The 21,675-nt window shown below is 32.0% G+C and overlaps 2 protein-coding genes across 2 annotated transcripts; one reads left to right on the forward strand and one right to left on the reverse strand.

Moving 5' to 3' along the window:
* Positions 1 to 4,061: 4,061 nt before the first annotated feature.
* On the reverse strand, positions 4,062 to 4,960 carry LOC126740394 (uncharacterized). Its single transcript, XM_050446388.1, has 2 exons — positions 4,529 to 4,960; positions 4,062 to 4,476 (listed from the first exon to the last, which is right to left on the reverse strand). Exons 1-2 carry the CDS (start codon positions 4,901 to 4,903, stop codon positions 4,210 to 4,212), a joined length of 642 nt encoding a protein of 213 aa, XP_050302345.1. The 5' UTR covers positions 4,904 to 4,960; the 3' UTR covers positions 4,062 to 4,209.
* A 7,727-nt stretch (positions 4,961 to 12,687) lies between these two features.
* On the forward strand, positions 12,688 to 14,822 carry LOC126740654 (protein Cep78 homolog). Its single transcript, XM_050446772.1, has one exon. It carries the CDS (start codon positions 12,821 to 12,823, stop codon positions 14,618 to 14,620), a length of 1,800 nt encoding a protein of 599 aa, XP_050302729.1. The 5' UTR covers positions 12,688 to 12,820; the 3' UTR covers positions 14,621 to 14,822.
* Positions 14,823 to 21,675: the final 6,853 nt, after the last annotated feature.

Raw genomic sequence — 21,675 nt, forward strand, 5'->3', positions numbered from 1 at the left:
AACCATTACTGATTCTGACATTCTGGAGATGTGACACCCTAGTTAGTACCCACATTTGTCTTGGTTAAACTTGACCTTACATTGACTCAGTTCCAAATTCTTGCAAAAATTCAAAGTAATTGCTTATTTCTTCCAGGCACTTGAAGCCTTTTCTTATTTATTCCAGGAAATCAAACTTATGGTTTCATTTTACAAATGACTTTAAATGCCTAGACTGACTTCAACTACATTAAGCAGGTCATCTAGTTTATAAGGTCTGATGATGCTTTATTAGCGAAACATGTAACCTTCGGTACATATATGTTCTCACTGATTATATTCCTATATCAAATTTTTGTCGTCAAAAATCTATACATGGAGGAACCATGCATGATCTTGGCTAGGCAAACGATTGAAACGATTTTGTAATATTGATAAGTATGATAATCTTCTGTTAGAGAATGTTTTTGAATTCTCTCTTTCTTTTTGTAAGCGTTTTAATTTATATATTCTTTGTGTTTATAGGAAGATATTGCTATGTTTCTGGACAAACTTGATTCTCTTTTATCCCAGTTGTCCCTACACTCTAAGATTATAATGGCTGGTGACTTTAATATCAACTACACTGATGAAACCTTGCCACGTACTTCTCTTTTAAGTATTTTAAATTCTTACGACTTGAAAATGCACGTTCTTTCTCGCACACGAATAACTTCTTCATTTGCAACTACAATTGACTATTTCTGTACAAATTTTGATGACGTTTTATGCACAGTACTCCCATCTGGTATTTCCGACCATGAAGCTATTCTTGCTAAAATGCCATATAATACTGTATTATCTGCATCTCATTATATGGAAAGAATTTTCAGCAGGAGAAATTTCAATGCTTTTTCTGCTGCTACAGCTTCGGTAAATTGGAATGAAAATATTTTGTCAAGTTTTGTGTGATAAGATGAATCAGCGCTTTCCTAAAATGAGGCTTAAAACTAAGAAACGAAAACCATGGGTTACAAGAGCTGATGGGATAATTAACATTGTCTTTGTTATTCAAAAAAAAGCAGTTAGATACCTGTGTTCTGCTAAGTTAAGAGATTTAACTTAGCAGAACTTAAAAGACTTTTTTCACTCTTTATCTTAGAAACAGCTGCTCTTATTCACAAAATTCTCAAACTACCCTCTGACACTGGCCATTTGACTCGTCGTGTAAATGGTGTTTCCCCACCTATTCCTACGCCTTCCCTTACCAAAAACTCATTAATTTACATAAGTAAAAAAATTAAAATTAAAAGTACTCAATAAAACCTTTTAAATGAGGTAACACAAGATTTCTATTTAATGCATTTATTCAAGATGGCGCTTATGTGTTATTTTGACATTTAGAACTGTCGTTTTTATGTCAAAATAAAATAGTGACGCATCTATTTTCGTACACTGATTTTTACCTATTCAAAAATCATAAAAATGTAAAACGTTAAAATAAAAAAAAATACTTTTTTATTAGGCCGCCATTTTGAAACGAGTTAAGATATGGGTCTAATATTTCAGGGTTATAAAGTACTCATTGAGACATTTAAAATGAGGTACCACACGACCCCCCTTTCTATTTAAATTTTTTTCTCAAGATGTCGCCCAGCCGCCATCTTGGAATTTACAACTACCTAGTTTACAGTGAAAAATAGTATCTATAGACCAATTTACTTATGCCAAGTTTCAAAAATTTTTTTTGACCCGTTCAAAAAATAAATCGGGGGGGGGGGGGGGACTTCAAAGAAAAGCACTGTATATCGGATGTTAAGAAATTTAAAAGAGAATTAAAGACGCTTTTATTGGCAAAGGCATATTATAACCTGGATGACTTTTTTAATGATAGGTTTTAACCTTGGACATGTTGGAAAGTTTTTTTTCCTTTTTTCTTCTCTAGTTTTGTCAATAAGTTTACCTTTATTTAGTAATTGATTGTTTTATTTAGTTATCTTTAATTTAAGTATGTTCAAAAAGTTTTGTCTTCTTGTGTTTAATTTTGTTCATTGTTTTGTCAATTTTTAGCTTGTAGGACGCTTGTACACAAGATTATTCTTACGCAATACAGCACATTTTCTTTCTTCTTTCTTTCTTTCTATATAAAGGATGTTTTAAGACCGAAACTTGGGGTTTTTATTTCCTCTCCTCTTCAACTATGTGGAAACCTAACAAAATAATATTAGCTGAATAGACAGAAATAGAAATTTTACTTCAATTACCTAAAAAAAGTAATTAAACATTACATTTTATTAGGGAAATATGTTACAACTTTAAATAAAACTTACAAAACTTACTTAAATTAACTTACTTAAATAAATGTGAAACTGAAATATTAAGTTGATCAGATTAATAGATTAAAAAGCAGTAAACAAAAATGACCTACTTACCTTCTCTTGCTTCTAAGGTATACAGTAATAGTTTTCACTTTTAAGGGTCATAGGGTCAACATCAAGCCCTATATATTTTAGAAAAAAGTTTATGACTAAAGTTATACATAATAGTACGGACTTAATACAGGGTGTTTGGCGGAGGGTTTGCCAAACTTAGTGGGCATATAGATAGGCTCAGATAGAAGATATTTTCTTAATAAACATGTGTTCTAAAAGTCTCGGGTTTTTTTATATCATTGATTTTGTGTTATTTTCAGGATTTTCAAAAAATTATGCCTTTTGGCATCTTTAAATTTTTTCAGCACATTTTTCACGGTTTTTTTTACATTTGTATTTAGTCTGTAATGTATCCTGAATTTAAAAAAATCAATATCAAGTACAAATAATACCGAAATAATTCATTTGGAGGTCAAAAAGTTAATACAAGTAGCAAAAAAAGTTATGAAAGATAACTTTAACTTGACGCAAAAAAAAACTAAAATCTATCAAGATGTTCAGGTAGTTTTAAAAACATCTCCAGTTAATACTCTTTTTAATGATATACGACGTGTAACACAAAGCAGACTCAAATAAATTCGTCAGAGTATTTAAAAAATCTGCATAACTTAAATGCCTATGATATACGTTTTGTAGTTAAAAACTAAGAATTATTGATGTAATTGAATGATTTTGCTTATTTCTTTTGTATTTATGTAAATGTGATTCTGCTGAAAAATTAAACATTCGTATAAATTTTTATAATAAATTATTTTTTATTAATTGTACCATAGTTTTGATTTCGGCCCTAAAAAAATCAACTACAAATATAAAGAAATATATATTTTTTTCACACATTTCGAGCAAACTACATTTTTTGGATGAAATATTTTTTGTAATTTTCTTCCATTGTAAGGAACAATAATTAAAAATTGCTTTTTATTCTGATAAAACCTATTTAGCCAAATAACATTTTTAGGAACTATTTTTTTTTTAATCTATACATTCTTTGTAAGAAAATTAAGTATGAAATAACTAAGTACAAAAATGTATATAGTAATACTATAATGTATTGTTTTAGAATAAAATTTTACTAAAGAGACCTAACATCTAGCCAAAGGTGGCTCTTAAACCAGGCATTTTTAGTACACATTTTTAAATAGTTAAGTACAAAAGATATTAACATTAATCTATTTAAAAAACCTTATGATAAATGCTTAATATTGATTATTTTTTATATTTATATACTACCCTTAAGCCGTTAAATCTATGTAAAAGTTACTTTAACCCTGGATAACAGAGAACATAAAAAGAGAGATAAAAAAAAATCGAAAATTGAGAAATAGAGCTCTTAGAGAATTTAAAACCTGACATTTAGGTTTATTAGTTACATGGCTAAGATATTAAGCTTTCAGTAGTATTGCAACCATATAATTTACTAATAATATCCCTGAGTAATATTGAATAAATAATCAATATTTTTCATTGCTTTTAATGCACAACTTAAATGAACCCTAGGTCCAATTTCAAATTTTTAATTAATCTTAAAACATAATTTTTCAGAAGTATAAATCGTTATTCTAAGCACAGATTGACAATAATTTTGTAAAAAAACTAGGAGTACGATAAAATAATTATTTTAAAATAGGCGAATCAACTTTCACTCATTTGGGACTAAATATTTCTTAACCGTCAATATTCAAGTGTTATTTTATTAAAATATATATAACAAATCACTCAAATATTAACACTTATCAAAGCTGGTTTTGCATTAAACACTTCAGACTTAAATAATAAATGAATTACTTTATCGAGCGTTATAAATAACTTATAATTAATATCATAATATTTCTAATTCTCTTCCATTTTGAGCATTTTTCGCTCTAAGCAACTGATTCCACAAACACTTCTCTATAGTATTTTTCCATTTAAGCTGCACTTGCTCGGAGGAAGCTTTAAAGCTTAAAATGACGTCCTTGTGAAACCTGCTGCTAGTAGAAAAGTCTTTAAGTTCCAACACTTTTTGGTTTTTATTTGGCGGTAATAATGCCACATGCTCCATATTTAAACTGCCCATATAAAAATAACATTCTTCGTCAGGAGCTTTCTAAAAAAATATAAATTTGTAAGTTACAGTAAGATACAATAAGATTACTCACCTGTGTAAAAATCATAATTTTCTCAAACAAGAACACCGTCAAAAGCATCTTATTCGGTTTTTTCACATAAAACTCGTCCACTAATAAAAAATGTCCATACCCAGTAATATCAAAGGGGCACGATTTAATAGAACTCCGCGAAAATTCGAAATTCGTACCTAACACAAATTTTTGCACAGATTCCGGTCTGGAAATGTTTTCTTTGAGTTCTTTACTGGTCACTAATGTGGTCACTTGTCTTCGTTTTCTGATTTTAAAGGATTTTTTCAGGAAATTCTGAATTTTTGATGTAGAGTGTGGTCTAGGAGGTTGACTTTTCCCTTCCTCGGTACGCATAACTACTTCTTGCGAAGAGAAATCGTCGATGTTATTCATTTTATCACTATTTACGCACTAAAACCACAACACAGTAGGTACTAAGATATTTGTGTTCCTATAGACAGTTAGTCATCTAAATGATAAGATAAAATGTTATTGTTTTATTTACGTGTATTTAATTGCCTTATCGTAATCTCCTTATCAGCTGAAGGCTTAGGGTATAACGGTTCCGGTAAAATAAGTGATTTAAATATGAAAGGACTAAGATGGGGTTACTTTATTAAAAGAAGTATAGTATTCAAAATTAAAAACGTAATAAAATTTCTTTTAGAAGTCATTAAATACAGGGGGACAAAAGGACTTTTTGTTATTTATACATTACGGTAACATTGATGGCCCAATAAAAATTACAATCAATAATTTTACTGCAAACGAAGAAAAAGAAAAGTTCGCTGACTAATAAATCCGAAATGGACGTGTCACCATGTGCCTGTAGGGTATAAATTTTTATGAGGTTCTTTTGTATTGCTTTATTGGGTCAGTTTTTATATATATTTGAATATAACTCTAATAAAATCGTACTTCAAATGAAAAATTGTTGTATACCTCCCTCATATCAATTGTTTATACGTTAGAGTCACTTAAGATTCATTTTGTATTATTTGGTCGCGTGATAGTTGTCTAGTAGCTTGTGAGGTTATAGGCATTTAAAACAAAAGTATTTTTTATTAAAAAATCGCTTACGTAGCTGATGTCTACATAAAGTCAAAAGCGGAAGTAAAGGAGTAAAGAGTAGGATGTTATGAATGGTTGTAATGCCTGTTGTGAATGGACATGCTTCTACACCTTTTCGATTTTATTGCTGTGACTGTAGCAAATTGGTGACTAGACACTTGACGCATACTAAAGATGCCTTATTATTACTGTCTTATTAGCCTTATTATTATAGTCCGTACTTACAGGTTTCGACAATTTAAAGTCAGCTGCAAATAGTACCCCAATAGAGGGTCTTAGACTTCCAGGCAAATTATCGAAAAAAATTAAGAACTCAAGGTACTCCCGATGTAGCAATATGCATGTCAGGCAAGACAATTTTTACTTTTTAGCTTCGGCTTGATAGTTCGGTTTATTATTAGATTAATGATCTACTAAAGAAGCCTGATCTTGTCAAATGCTTTTGCACAATCAGTGCAAATTACATCAAACTATTGCTTACTCAAAATTTTAACAGGAAGAAAATCACGTTGAAATTCTGAGATCTTCTTAGTCAGGTGTGATATTATTGATTTATCCAAGACGCTTTCGAAAATTTTGCCTAGGCTTTTTTAATATACTAATAGGTCGATAATCAATTATATTGTTTCTCCTATATTATATTTAAAAATAGTGGTAACAATGGATTCTTTTAGCCATTCTGGAAAACCTTTTAGCCTGAAAGAAATATTGAATTCACAACCTTTTTAGATATAATGATGTATTGTCAGAGCATCAATAAAGGAAACAAAAGGTTGGAATAATTATTTAGAATAAGATCAAGGAAAATGTATCTAATGTATGAAATGTATATCGACTGTTGAACGGCAAAAGGCCCTAACCCACATTTTCCCGAAAATGCCATTTTTCTTTCAAAATAATAGCGGAAAAAAAGAGTTTATTAAACTAACGCCCTAAGCCTCTGTAAAATATATATACCGGCTACAATAACAAAAATCAAACCTAGGCCACAACAAAAAAAAAATCACATAAAAAAGTATCACCTATTAAAAAAAAAATTTGAGTATAAAAGGCCTTACCCGCAGTTTTTTTTTGGAGAAATCCATGAAAAAAGGCCTAAGCCACAGACTATTCTTTAACGATCAAAATATTTTCAAATTATAGGGAAAATTAATATTTTCAGTTTGCCACTATGTTAGCCACATGACATTGACAGTCGAAATCATTTAATCCCGCTCTCTGCTATACCCTGCTGAAGCGTCGTCAAAGTTTTAATAAACCATTCAGTTCTTGTGAGAAAAGCAAGTTTAGGATAAGTACAACTTGGTTTTTACGTTTTACTAAGTCTATGGTATGTAGTATTTGGATGATACTTTGAACTATATTTTGCATGTTGCAATAATAATTATTTCAAAATAGAATAATTTGAGGTTATGCGGCTTAGGGCTTTTTGCTTTGTATGACTGAGGCTTAGGGCCATTTGCTTTAAAATATTTGAGGGATAGGCCTTTTTGTAACAATATTTTTTTATATACATGTGGCATACGCCCTTCATTTTTTCTTAACATAATTATTTATTTTAGAGTATTTAGTTCAATTTAAATTAATGAAATAACAATTAAATTTTCTTTAATTTTGTATTTTGAAATTATTGTACTTACTTAGCATGGCTTTTTTTACAGAATTTGTGATTATAATGGCAAACCTAAAAAGAAGAACTAAGAAAATGGTACTGATGGTTAAAGATCAAAATATAATAAAAAATGAGAATGAAGACAAAGCAAACAAAGATGAATTACTACTAATAACTGATGCTACCAAGGAAAATAAAATAGGAGATGTAAAAGAAATTGAAAATCTTATGAATATTGACGATGATGAATTGCTAACTCTCGCCAACCAAGTGGTAGCAGCATTCGAGCAGCCGCAGTTTAACTTAGATCAAAATGTTATTGAGATTGAAGAGATGAATCAAAACGAAGCTGATATTATTCATGTTCAAAAACATAATTTCCAATCCAACGATGAGATGCATGACAGTAGTTACAATACAACAGAAGAATCAGAATCATCGGACTTAGAAGAATATGAAGAAATACATACTAAAAGGAAAAGACCAACTAAAGATCATACTGAGAAAAAGAATGATCCAAAAGCACTTGAAGTGTTTATTCATCATGATCGAAGTGAAAAAAATGATTGTGAAAATAATATCGAAAGGGTGGCTAACGAAATGGAAACTCATAATGAAGAAGAAATAAATAATAGCGAAGAAGAGATAAATGTTATTGGGGACGATGGAAAAAGAAGACAAAAAAAACAAATAAAAGAAAGGTTGTCAAACAGTTACTTGCAGAAGGCAAAGATTACTGGTCTTCAAAGAAAAAAATTATTCCTGCGAGACATCTTAAGGCAATTCCGTGCAAATCATGTCAACATAATTGCACAATAACATTTTCAGCAGAAGAGCGAGAAGAAATTTTTAACCAATTTTGGAAACTGGGCAATGCACAAGAGCAAAATTCATTTTTAATATCCTGTGTTAGCATTGAAAAAATGAAAAGAAAATACACAAAAAACATTGAAAGTCGACGAACTGTAATAAAAAACTATAATTTACCTAAAAATAATAGCAAAGAGAAAGTGTGCAGGCAGTTTCTTCTTTCTACATTGTGTATAAACGAAAAACGAAGTCGCAGGCTTTGTACCAATAAAACGACCATTGGCATAAAACTCCCCAAAACGATAGAAGAGGTAAAAACACAATTCCAAAAAATAAAACAATAGAGGAAACACGAGAACATGTTATGGAATATATAAAAATGCTACCTGCAATACCATCCCATTACTGCAGGAGCAGTTCTACAAAGAAGTACTTACCGGTTGAATTCAAAAATATCAAAAGATTGTATACATTTTACAAGACTTGGGCAAATGAAAATAAATTTAATACTGTAAGTGAGTCTGTTTAATATAGGTTTTCATACTCCTAGAAGAGATAAATGCAATACTTGCATTGAATATAAGGAGCAGGAAGCATCAGACGAAAAAAAACAAAAATACAAAGCCCAAATGACTTTTCTTAAAGAATCTAATGAAGTCCAATTTAAATATTCTCTTAAGGATGCCCCAATTTCATTTTCTTGGATACACGTGGATCCAGAAATATGCAATTACCTCCACTTTACCCTGCTTTGCCGTCAATAGCAGCAAAGAAATTAAATAGCATCCGAAATGTGTAAAAAAAATATTATATAGACCTTACTGGACCTTACTGGAAAAGAAGAAATGATGTTAACTCTACCTGAATCCGATGAAGAAGACAATCCTACTGAAGAGTTTTCATAGATTCATTACTTCATTACTTTTGTTACATTTTGATAAATACTTAAATGCTATTGGTTTTTAAACCAAAAATATAGACATTATTGTCTAAATTAGTTAATTTTATTAAACCTATTAGTGAAGGTAGGTATTTAAAATGGTACTTTAGTTATGGACCTAACTCACATAACTTTATGAGGTTTATAAATCTGTGTAAGTTACAAAGGCCTAATCAACATTTTAATTATTTTAAAATAGATGGGTCTGCATTCAAGGACTAATGACAGTGTACAATAATATCTGACAATATGCTTCTAAAAACTAAAAAATAATTTTAGATACATTTTATAAAATAAAATTTTTGCACGTTTCCTATAAAAACAAAATTTGCGGCTTAGGGCCTTTTGCCGTTTAATCGTCGATATAATCTACTGCCACCACCTTTCAAATTAAGTAATAAAAAATATGATGAGCTAAGCAAAGAGCATAGAGCACGATGCTTTTAGAGATTAGTTTGTGTGTGGTCTGTGCTGAGTCAATTGAAAGGAATTGTTGACAGATAGCTGCTGTAGATATGGAGCTTGCTGAAAGACAGATGCACGTTTAGGAAATCAGGGTGCAGCAAGGTCTGTCAACAAACTAAGATAATTTCGTAATAAATTAAGTCATTAGAAATCAAGTAATCAGCAACTCAATCAATAGCATATAAATCAAAATATCGGTCACAGTTTTGGTTTTAATTATTATGTAAATCCTGTTTGCAATTAAATGGGTCATACCGTAAAATCAATATTATGCAAGAACCGAGTACGAGTTGAAACTGATGACAAGGAAAATCAAGAAGGGAAGGATAAAGGGAAGAGGTTGGTTAGGTGTAACTAGTTTGTAAGTCTGGAAGTTAATTAATAATAAAAATATTTACTTAAAAATAGTTTCTGTTGCGTCTAAGTCAGTATTGCACATGAATGATTATAAATTGGAATAAATTCAAATATGGAAATCAAGCCTGTTAATATTTTAAGCTCAAGGTAAGTCACTGGTGCAAATATGTCAATTCTGAATCAAATTTGTAAATAACAGGTATGAGGTACTACTGATTATTTTAGATAGTTGTAATAGATTTGGATCATTATAAGGGCGTAATAAGCTAAATAATTTTAATCCATCTTGAAAGAATACAGTCTTAGATTATTGATTCTATTTATCAAATTCAATGTTCAAATCCTAACTACGTTGTTGAAATAATGTTTGAAAGAAGTTTATTTCTAGTTTTCAGTCTAAGTCTAACTTGTCAATTAAACAGCTTAAGCAAGGTATTAAACTCAAATAAACAAGGGTTAAATATCATAGTAATTGAGCAAATCATATTGTTAATATGCTAAAGAAAAATAGCAATGTTAGGATTTTTTAGGAGAATTTTTTACAATAAATATCCTCATAGGTCAACTTTGCTTCAATCTTTTAACTTATCGTATAAGTTCAACACCAAGTGTATTTCAATCTAAAATTGAAATTATTAATTTTTTTAGGATTAAAAATGTTAATTGCTATATTGATGAGATTATAGTCTACGAATCCAACCTTAAAAAATGTCATATAAATGTCAAGCGTGTATTGCCAAAGTTGGTAGAATTTAATCTCAAAATTAATGAAAAGAAATGTGTCTTTTTATCGTAATAATATTGAGTTTCGTCGACATAGAATGGGCAATGAATATAATATTCTCTCCTTCCCTAGTAGTAAAGCAGAGTTTTATTTTGGTTTATTAAACGAAGAGTTCCAAGTCCATCTAAATGCATTTTTTACGTCAATACATTAGAGAGACTCTCTCCTCCCAACCCAACTCAATCCTATCCAACCCAACCCAACCCAACTCAATCCATCTCAACCCAACCCAATCCAACGAACCCAACCCAACCGAACCCAATCCAATCCAATTTAATCCAATCTGATGCAACGCAACTCAATTTAATGCCAGGCAATTTTGTATTGGATTAAATTTGAATCAACCTACTGATGTCCAACCAAATCAAATAAGCCCAATCAAAATCTTTTCTGGCAATCTGTATTGATCCTACCGACTGCGCCAGTTATGTTTCTTATTGTGAGAAGCACGTTTTGAACAACAATTTTTATTTGACAATTAGTAGAAACAGGAAGTATGGTACAACGAAGATTGAGGCATAAGGCCTTTACATGATAATATATAGACTAAATTAGCAAATACAGCAAAAGATAATATAAAGCAACGTTAACATTACAGTAAGTAAAAATTTATACAGAGTGGTCAATATTGTGGCCATAAGTCCTCCCTTCTAAGATTGAAGCAACAGGGATGTCATGTTTGCTTCAACATTCTTGGTGTCGTCTTCTTTCTGTTCTGGATCTTCGGGAACTGTTCTTTTCTTGAAGAATAACTCCTATACTGCAAAGGCTATACAGCACAGGATTAGTATGACTCCAAGGGTTGTGGCAAAACTCCATGTAGCAGGATGGATTTGGTCATCTCCTTTTGGAAGGGTCTTGATAACTCTTGCCTAGTATTGAAGTGCTTTTATTAAGATCGGATCGATAGAGTCGAGCTGGAATATTTTTAATAGATAATTGGAATTCAATGTTAGCAAAGGATATTTCTGGTAGCTGAAGGTGTACATAGTCCAGGATTGTTTCTTCATTCCAAAATTGGAATCCTAGGATTTTGACTCCACATTTATATGGTATTTGGACCAAACTGGGTCTAGTTACGAGGAAGATTCTTCTTGAAACGCAGAGCATCTGGATTTTTATTCTTTGAGGAAGTTGGGATTACCATTACAAACTCATTGGTAATGGTTTGTATAATAGAAGTAGACACATTAACTTTGAGGAGCTTGCAGGGTGAGTTCTCAGCTTTCTGGATCAGAGCTGTTGAGCAATCAGCTTTTGGTAGTCCTTAATTATTCTGGCAATCTGTATTGATCCTACCGACTGCGCCGACTACGTTTTTTATTGTGCGAAGTACGTTTCAAACGACAATTTTTATTTGACAATTAGTACAAACAGCAAGTATGGTACAACGAAGATTGAGGCATAAGGCCTTTACATGGTATCATATAGACTGCAACCAGGATACAGGTCTTAGGAGAGCCAAAATCTCGACTTTTTGCTGCTTTTTCGGACATATCCCTGTCTCAGTTTTTTAATATCTTCGGTATTAATGTAAAATTGTATTTTTCTATTGCACTTTATCCAATTACGTATAAAAACAATCATATTATAACAATTCTTCTCTTATTTTTAAACTGCGACCGGGATATAGGTCTTAGGAGAGGCAAACTTTGAGGCAAACAGTTTTTTATTATCCTCGGTATTATTGTGAAATTGTGTTTTTCTATTGCAGTTTATCCAATTATTTACCAATTTATTTTATCCAATTAATTACGTATAAAAACAATCATTTTATAACAATTCTTCTCTTATTGTTAAACTGCAACCAGGATATAGGTCTTAGGTAAGCCAAAATCTTGACGTTTTGGTGGTTTTTCGACCATATTCCTGTCTCAACTTCTTATTATAATATTTTTTATATAGTTTATGAATTCATTCAACTCTATATCAAATTTCTTAAATAAATTATGTAATAAATTAAGTGATTTAGACCAATTTATCAACTTATTCACATTTTTCCCTTCAACCTAGTTACTTCTTTACACTCACAATTATAAACACATATTGAACATACCCCTATATAGTTCACGATAACCTAACTCACCCAAATCTGTGATACAACAAAAGCAACCGCACCGTACATCACCTGTTTCCTCTTAATTGCCACTCAAACATCAAACACGTCACGTCAATTTCCTTTCTTGTTTGTCAAATACTAAAATAAATCCCAATTAAATGTTGTTTGTTTTAAAATAGTCGAAAGAAAATAGTCAACCGTTCGGTCAACTGATGGATAAACCCAAATCGTCCGTCATCAACAAGCAAAACAACCCGAAGCCGGTGAACGTCTTCTACGTGTGGTATACAGAGTTGTGTCGTCGCCTAAACATTACACCTGCGCCATCGGTAAAACCGGCCAAACCCAAGTGCCAAACGGTCCTCGATTTCGTAGCAGATCGATTGAAAATTGAAGAATGGCCCCCGGTATTAAACGCCTTAAGGCAAGACACCAGTCTTCACGTGGTCGCTATAAGAAGCAGGATAGGAAATTGCCAGTTTTTACACGAAATAGACACAGAAGAAAAGGCGAGGGGCGCTAAAAGGAAGTACGGTTGCATCTGGACCGCGTACGTACTCAAGCAACTCCTCAAGTCGATCTCAAACTCTTTAAGATCCACACAGGTACTTACTTATTTAGAACTAGATGGTTTACCGTTGTTTATGCAATATCTAGAGCCCTTGCTGCAGGCACTTAAGCGTAACAAGACGTTAAAAACCCTGTCTTTTTCAAATTGTTCGATCCAGGATCAGGGTTGTCAGCTTGTGTGCTCGTATCTTCGTTTCACCCCCAATATAGAGGTGCTCAATTTATCTGGATGTAACCTTTCCCCAGTCAGTGGAGAACACTTGGCCAAACTGATCAAATATCAACAAATCAACAGGTATTGCGAAAGCTGGCACAGCTCATTAAGGTATGAGAATCCGGACGCTGGGAAAATGCGAGGCATCAAGCGAATCACGATCAATTGCAACCAGTACTTTGGAGATGCTGGTTTGAATTTTATCTTGGACGAGCTCGAGGACGATTTGTGGGTAAAAGCTTTGGACATGCAAAAATGCGGATTCACAGAGAACGTTTCCAATAGGATCATCGATATCGTGGAGTATAATAAAACCATAGAAATCATCGATTTGCGGCAAAACGACTTACTGAACATGGCCACAGTAGAAAAGGTCTTTCAAATATTAAAAAACAGACAGTTTGGAGTGCAACCGGAGTTCCAGTGGTGCGCCACTGCAGTAACTTTAACTTGGTCATCAGTGTATTCGTCAACATCCAAGTCTTCCCTTGCCACCACTGCCCATATGATACATAAAACAAGATCTGCCCCCATGAAGACCGCTTCTTCCAAAGCCAGTGCGGTAACATGGGATCCAGCAGTAAAGAAAACAAGAACCCTGGATTCATTTCAAAGAGGTACACAGAAGTTTGGCAATCTAAACGAAACGAAGCAGCAGGTGCTGGAGCTCAATGACAAACTGCAAAAAGAGATTCAGCGACGGAAAGTAATTGAGAAGAAGAACGAGCAGCTGCAGCAGCAGTTGAACAGTATCAAAACTAGCTCTAACGTAAGTTCTATGAGGTCTACTACTGTCAAGAGGTTTAGTTTGAGTGCTGATAGAAGCAATGTGAGGTTAAATGGAGTTAATAAGGAAATCATCCCTAATAAAAGAGTTGAGATGAAGAAGCCGTTAATTCAGGCACCCATACTGGTCAGGAGAAAACATTCCAAGAATCCCGAGGCGGATAAGGCACCACCAAAGGTGCTTAAGAACGGCTTTTATAAAAATAACTTATCAAATGGCAGTAACGTCTACAATATCTTGGAGCAACTGCTGAATACAGGGCAACCGATCGAGAGGAACGTGGAAGAAGAGTTTATGAATTATCTCAATAACCATTCTCGCGACAAATCGATACCAATCGAGACTCAACATGCCAGAGATCCTGGTGGGGATCCAGAGATATCCAACAGTCAAGTGTCTTTGTATCGCTACATGGAGGAACTGAAAAACGATAAAAAGTAGAGGCACATAACGAATATTCGATAATTTGTAAGAACATAAAATGTTTTGAAGAGTGTCTATATGTCTAGTGCAGTAAATAGGAAACTTTTTTTGTTTATTTTTTTTATCTGGGGCGATTTACCGTTTTTTATTTTTGTTTGTGTAATGAGGGCATAGGTACGATGGGAAATTTCACTTTGAATAAAACGATAAGTAGGGAGAATCGTGGTTTTCTTTATTGAGGTTGAATTATGCGAGAATATCAAAGGATTGTTTGCCAATTTATATACATTTAGTTTTTTTTTCATACTGATCTTCTGATAATGATCAATATGGTAAACTGACATTTGATTGTGATTTAGTAGATATGGTTATTTAAGCTTTGGCCGACGTTAGTTGGCTCTTGGTGCATTAACCGAGAAGTTTTTGAAGGATATCTCGTAATCAACTAATACTATAATTATTGAATATGGTATATTTAGTTTAATATTATTCTTTGTACAGATACCTTTAGATCTTTGTAGAACCTCTTAACCTAATTTTTCATTTTTTAGAAGCAGCAGAGCTCTTTATCAGAAAATCTTCAGTATCTTTTTAATAATAATAATAATAATAATAATAATAATTCGTTTATTAGGACCAACAATATTAATCAAAAATACAGAAATTTCAATGCAATATGTCCTAAAGGGCTCCTCAGACACCTTACAATCGAAGTGTTGTAAGGCACTGCTTAAGCCCAAACACATTTAAATTAAAACTTTTACATTTTTAAATATTTAGAATCTAAGGTAATCATTACAAAATAAGGTAGAGTAACAAAATTGAAATAAACATAATTAAAAATAAATGCAAAATACAAAAATACATAATGGCCAAAGCAAACACATAATTTAAAATCATAGAACCATAAAATACCTAGAATAAGTTTAAAATGTAAAACAGAAATACAGAGATAAAAATAGAAACACAAAGCAAAAACAGCAAACAAAAACACAAGAAATCAAAAAAAAAATAAAAAAAAAAAAACAATAACTCAACACGTAATTTAAAAACCGTTTTTCAAGAAATCACAGCTATTTAAGAGATCCAGTTAGACAAGCTTACCCCTATAATTCAGTTAGAGCCTATTTGTTAAATAATCAGAGTTTGTTTAAGTCGTTTTTTAAAGTTCAACAGCGAAGTGTTTGAAAATGACGGTGAAAATAGGTTTATAGTTTTAGCCGCACAATATGAAAATGATCTTTTAAATATTTCTTTTCGATGTCTAGGTATGGACACTTTATCATTAAAACGCAAAGGTCGATTACAAGCATCAACTCTAAATTCAAGTTTCTCAAAAAGATATCCTGGTTTTTTTTGTTTTAAGAATTTTAAAGCAAAATGTATTCATGTGTAGTTTTCTACGATTGTACATGTTAAGCCATTTTGATTTACGTAAAAACGGTGAAATGTGTTCGTGTCTACGGACGCCATAAATTAAACGTAAACATGAATTTTGTACTTTTTGAATCCTTCTAGATTCAAAACTATCAAGACAAGGCCCATAAATAACATCACAGTGATTGAAATGGCTTAGCACTAACGAATCACATAGCAATAATTTAATATATTTTTGTAAAAAATGACGACTAGAATAAATAATACGGAGAGTTGAGAGTTGAATAAGCTTTTTTCAATTTTGAAGTTATATGTTCCCGAAACCGCAAATCACTATCTATTTCCAATCCCAAACTCTTGGCATGTTTTACACAAGGTATATTCACATTGTCAATTTTAAGACTTAGGCGCTCCTGGGCAACTTTTTTTGACACTTCATTACCAAAAATAATAAAATTTGATTTGGCAGGATTAATTTTTAAATTATGATCAGCGGAGGTTTGACAAACTCTCTGAAGGTCAAGGTTTATATTCTCGTTAGCAATGTCGACTTCACGTATATTAAAAGAATAGTAGAGCTGAGTATCATCGGCGTAAAGATGGTAATTGCAAAACTGAAGACTGTCAATAAAATTACAAGTATAAATTGTATAAAGGAGAGGACCCAATATGCTTCCTTGTGGCACCCCAGCAATAACTTGAAGACAGTCAGAAAGCCTGTCCCGAGACATAACCTGCTGATATCTATTTGCAAGGTATAATCTAATAAGCCGTGCAGATGACGTACTAAAACCAATGTAATGCAAAATTGCTATGAGAATATGATGATTTACCATATCAAAAGCCTTACTATAGTCCAATAGGATTAAAGTACTTGTTTTCCCGTCATCAACCGACTTAATCAGATCATCTGTAACAGCTGCCATTGCGGAGGAGCAGCCAAATCCTGGGCGAAAACCAGATTGCTTTGAAGGAATGATATCAAACTCACCAATAAATGCTCTCACTTGACCTTCAAGTACCTTTTCGAAGATCTTCGACAGGACCGGAAGAATGCTTATAAAACGCAAATGATTAAATTCAGTTGGTTCATTAACTTTAGGTAAGGGAATTACATATGCATGCTTCCAACGCTGTGGAAAATAGCCAATTTCAATGCAGACATTAATAATATGCGTGATGTAAGGAATAATACGAGGGCAACAAAGTTGAATTAGGTGGGCATTTATTTGATCAGACCCAAAAGCTTTGCTTTTAATGTCATATATAATTTTAGTGACTTCTGCCTCCTCTGCCTCTACTACCGGTTCAAAAGTTAATATATTTGTTATACCTTCCTTAATGTGAGTACTATAAAAGTGAATTAGATCATTATTTAACGGATGAGTAACCTATGTTGGATTAGCAAAAAACGAATTTATATTGTTTAGGTTTTCAGTTAAATGTTAAGGAATTCTATTATTATTCTTTGATTCTGTTAAATTAAGTTTCTACAGCTCTGCTCATTTTTCCTTCACAGTTGAAATCAAAAATTTATCCCTCAAATAAGCCCTCTTCTCAGCTCTTATAGCCCATGTTGTATAATTTCTCAATTCTTTGTAATAAGAAAAATGTGCTGGTTTTAAGTAATAATTTTATGATCATCAGTCACCAAAACTGCATAGGATATATTCGTAAGCTCCTTAAGAGATATTGTCATTTTAACATAGACTGAGGTCAGTTGTTCCTTGGTGCATCAACTCATTGGACCATATCTTGTGATCTACCTTAGTTAAAATCATCAAATAAAAGTTATTAAAACAAAATAAATTGCGTTGGGATCCTTGTAGGAATCTTCAAAGCAGTTTCCTAAATATTTAGTAAAATATCAAGAATCTGTAACTGTCCTGATAAAGGTCAATAGAAATTGCACTCATTCATCATAAGATTGGTAGTATTTGGGATATGGCTATTTAAAGTTTGCCAGAAAATAGCAAATTCTTCCTGCATCAAGTCAGAAGTCATTTAGAATCATGAAATAACATTTCTTAAAAAAAACTATTGTATCTAAATTAAAATGGTTAAAATAAATGTGGATCTTATTTAAATCATGATTGCAAAGTATATTAGGATTTTGTCAAGTATTAGATTTAAAATCTATTTTGTAGGATTGGTGTAAAGAGATACACAATATTTTCCTTGTATTTACACCTAATAGAGCAATTTGTGCAGTATTTTTTAATTCTGATATTCTGATTATCAATAGAAGCCGTATGGTAGACTGAGACTTGATATATCTAAAATTACAATTATATATTTTTAGACAGATTAACAGTAGATAAAATCATTTAAACTTTGACTGACATGCGTTGGCACGGGATATCTTTGGTAGACATCTAGGAATCCATTGATACTATCATCAACAAATATGGCTTATTTATAATATCTTTCTAATTACCCTTTGGTTTTTATTCAGATCATCAAATCGCTAAAACTAATTTTTCACATAATCAGATCTTGGTCAGAAAATCTCGAGCTTCTTTCTTAATAATTAGTTTATGAAAGACATCAAAAAGTGCATAAGACAGAAGATATTACCATTTTAATATAAACTGACGTTGGCCCTTAGTATATCGACTTAGCACTTGTTGGTCCATATCAACTATATAACCATTTCATAAAATCAACTGTCTTGTAAAGATCCTCAAACCCGTCAACTAAATATTTAGTAAAATATCACGCCTAGAAGCTGGAACCTCTCCTAATGACGATCAATAGAAACAAAGTTACACTCAAGTTGCTAACAAATTAATAGTTTTAACAATATCAACAAAACAAAACAAAGGTAAAAACACAATATCAATATTTAAAGTCTGCTGGAGGATATCAGTCTCTTTTTTGCATCAAGTTAGAAGTTATTTTATAATAAGTTAATGTATATTTAAGCACTAATCATAAAATTGAATACTTCTTTGAAAGAAAACTATTTGATCTAAATAAAATTGGTTTAAATAAATTTGGAGCTTATTTGAATCATGATTTAAAGCCAGATTAGGATTTTGCCAAGTTTTTTTAACCTAAAATGTATGCACTATCTCATTTTATTTATATAAAAAATTACATGGCTCTACCAGAGAAATTTGTTAAAAACATTAATATTTACAGTGTTTCTTTTATTACTGATTTTCGGATGATGAATAGAAACAGTATTGTAAACTGAGACTTGATATATCCAAAATTGCAATATTATTTTTAGATAGACTAACAGTTCTTTATACATATACAGGGTGTCCCACTAATTTGCACATTTTGCCACAGCATAAAGAAACGTTTCTTTATGCTGTGATTTTGCCTAGGTAAAATATGCGTTACGTCATAGGCGTACGTTTTAACGAGGTTTGTTTTTTTTTTTATTCAAGAGTACACTACTTTTAGGACACTATTTAATTCAAATCTATTAAATTATATTGATTCCTCCTTTCCAAAGATACTTAAGTTTTAATTTTGATAAATATTTATAAAGGGTGTGTAATTAAAATAAATTATTTAGTTTTCTGTGCATACTTACGACGCCACTGAATAAAAAAAAAGTCAACGCCTTTAACAAAATCACTATGATTTCTAATGGATTTTTCATAAATTTTCCTATTTTTTATGCAGATTTTTCATAATTTTTGTCTAAAAATTGGTTTGCATGCTTGTCTTATTCTAGTACTTTTAATTCTACTAATGTTCCAGTTTCAGAGTTTTATAAACTTTATTGATAACATCTCACAGAAAGAAATCCAGAGGTGTGAGGTTTAGAGACCTAGGGAGCCATGCTACAAAAGGACTATTACAACTAATCCATCTAATTTTAAAAATCTTCATTAAGCCTATATTCTGAATATTCTGAGATGACAGTATCAGTTATTCTTTTTTTTCATTGGTCTCCAATATGACACTAATTTTTGTTACTGTAATTAGATCCTTCACTGCGTAATTATTTGTAAAAATCAATATTCTAAGTAAGTAAATGTATGGTGTGGTATTTTAAAAGACTGTATTACTAAAAGTTTTTTTTTCAATACAACTTTAAACAATGCTTCTATGAACATTAGAGGAATCAAAAACTAAGAAATCTATCTGAAAACTTAAATCGATTATTATGTTAATATAAACCAGTTGTTTATCCAGTGATCCACTGATTCTATGATCATCAAATATCGTTTATTTAATCTCTTACTAATTACCCTTTGTATCCCTATCTTATACAGAACTTTATACAGATCGTCAAATCTCTAAACCAAATTTTTTACGTAGGGTCTGATTCTGGAAGCAACGGGACTCGCTTCATTAGAAAATCTCCAATATATTTATTAATAATTATTTTATGATAGTCATCAAAAAGTGCGGAGGACATTAACTCCTCAGAAAAGATTGCCATTTTCATTTTAGAGACATTGACTTAGAACTTATTGATCCATATCCACTGATCTCCTTATTCTTGTAGAGATCTTCAAAGCACTTAGCTAAATGTTTAGTAAAATATTAGAACCTCTTGAGAATTGTCTTCTCAAGTCATATACTGTATCAGTAACCGCGCTAATCTCTAAATCAATCTTCCCCCGATTGTCATAAAAAATAAATAATTAAAAGAGAAGTTGAAAAATCCCCGGATCGACCCTTAAAGTTAACCGAAACCGGAGCCAAAAAAGGCAGCTAAAAGGCATCGCGGCAAAGTGAAAAGCAAAAATAAAAGGGGTCGGGGAGTTGTTAGTTTTTTGGAAGGCGCAACGCGACACGGCTGACATAGACAAATGGCCCCCCCTATCCAGGCTACAAGTACGTAAATAACTTAAAAAGTTTTTAACATCGGGACGGTTCTGGAAATTGAATTCCCATTATCTGCCGCTGCTTACTTGCTTGCTTGCTTGTCGTTTGCCAGTCACGTTTTTTAAGCAGTCAAACGATAAGGGGGGACCTACTGATGCAGCCTGTTCTATTGAAAACATGAATTTTTGTCACAAGCTATAATCTGTAATAGTTTGATAAGTTAAGAGACTCTTATTATCGTGCCGAGGTTATAAGATCCACTGTTGAACAAAAGCCTCTTTCAAATTTTGCCACGTATTTCGATCTTGTGCGGATTGGATCCAGTTTCTTGCAATCCATTTAATTTGTGCCCGGTTCCATTTCACAATCGTGAAGTTTACACACATGTTTACAGGAGGTTATTTTCATGAAAAGATGAAAAGGTTGCCACTGTTTTGATGTTTAAGAAACTGAAAACCAAACAAAAACGACCCTGTTCCATTTTAAGGGTCTCAGTTTTTGTTGCAATCAGTTTGTGTTCTTTATAGTCGGCACCTGTAAACAAAGAAAAAACACATTGTATGAAAGTTTTATGTTATTCTTCCACTGTTCTCACTCGAACATCAATATAAACTTAAAATATCCACAAAAAATCAAAATAAAAATTGAGCAACAACAAATTTACAAAAACTAAGCCGCAAAATATACAAAACTAGGTTAGGAATCCTAGGAAGAATCTATTTGACCGGGATTCCACCTTAAAATCCCGGTCGTTGGTCGTTGGTCGCAACCAGCTGATTTCACAGGTTAATTTTGAAACGTGGGGTTTTTTGTACAGGGTTAATTCTGAAACGCCTTGGTTACTGACGGCCAGGAACTTAATAAATATACCTGGACTGCTAATGCATATGGCCACGATACCC

Source organism: Anthonomus grandis, chromosome 9 (assembly GCF_022605725.1).
Source record: "Anthonomus grandis grandis chromosome 9, icAntGran1.3, whole genome shotgun sequence".
In the NCBI taxonomy this organism is placed as follows: Eukaryota; Metazoa; Arthropoda; class Insecta; order Coleoptera; family Curculionidae; genus Anthonomus; species Anthonomus grandis.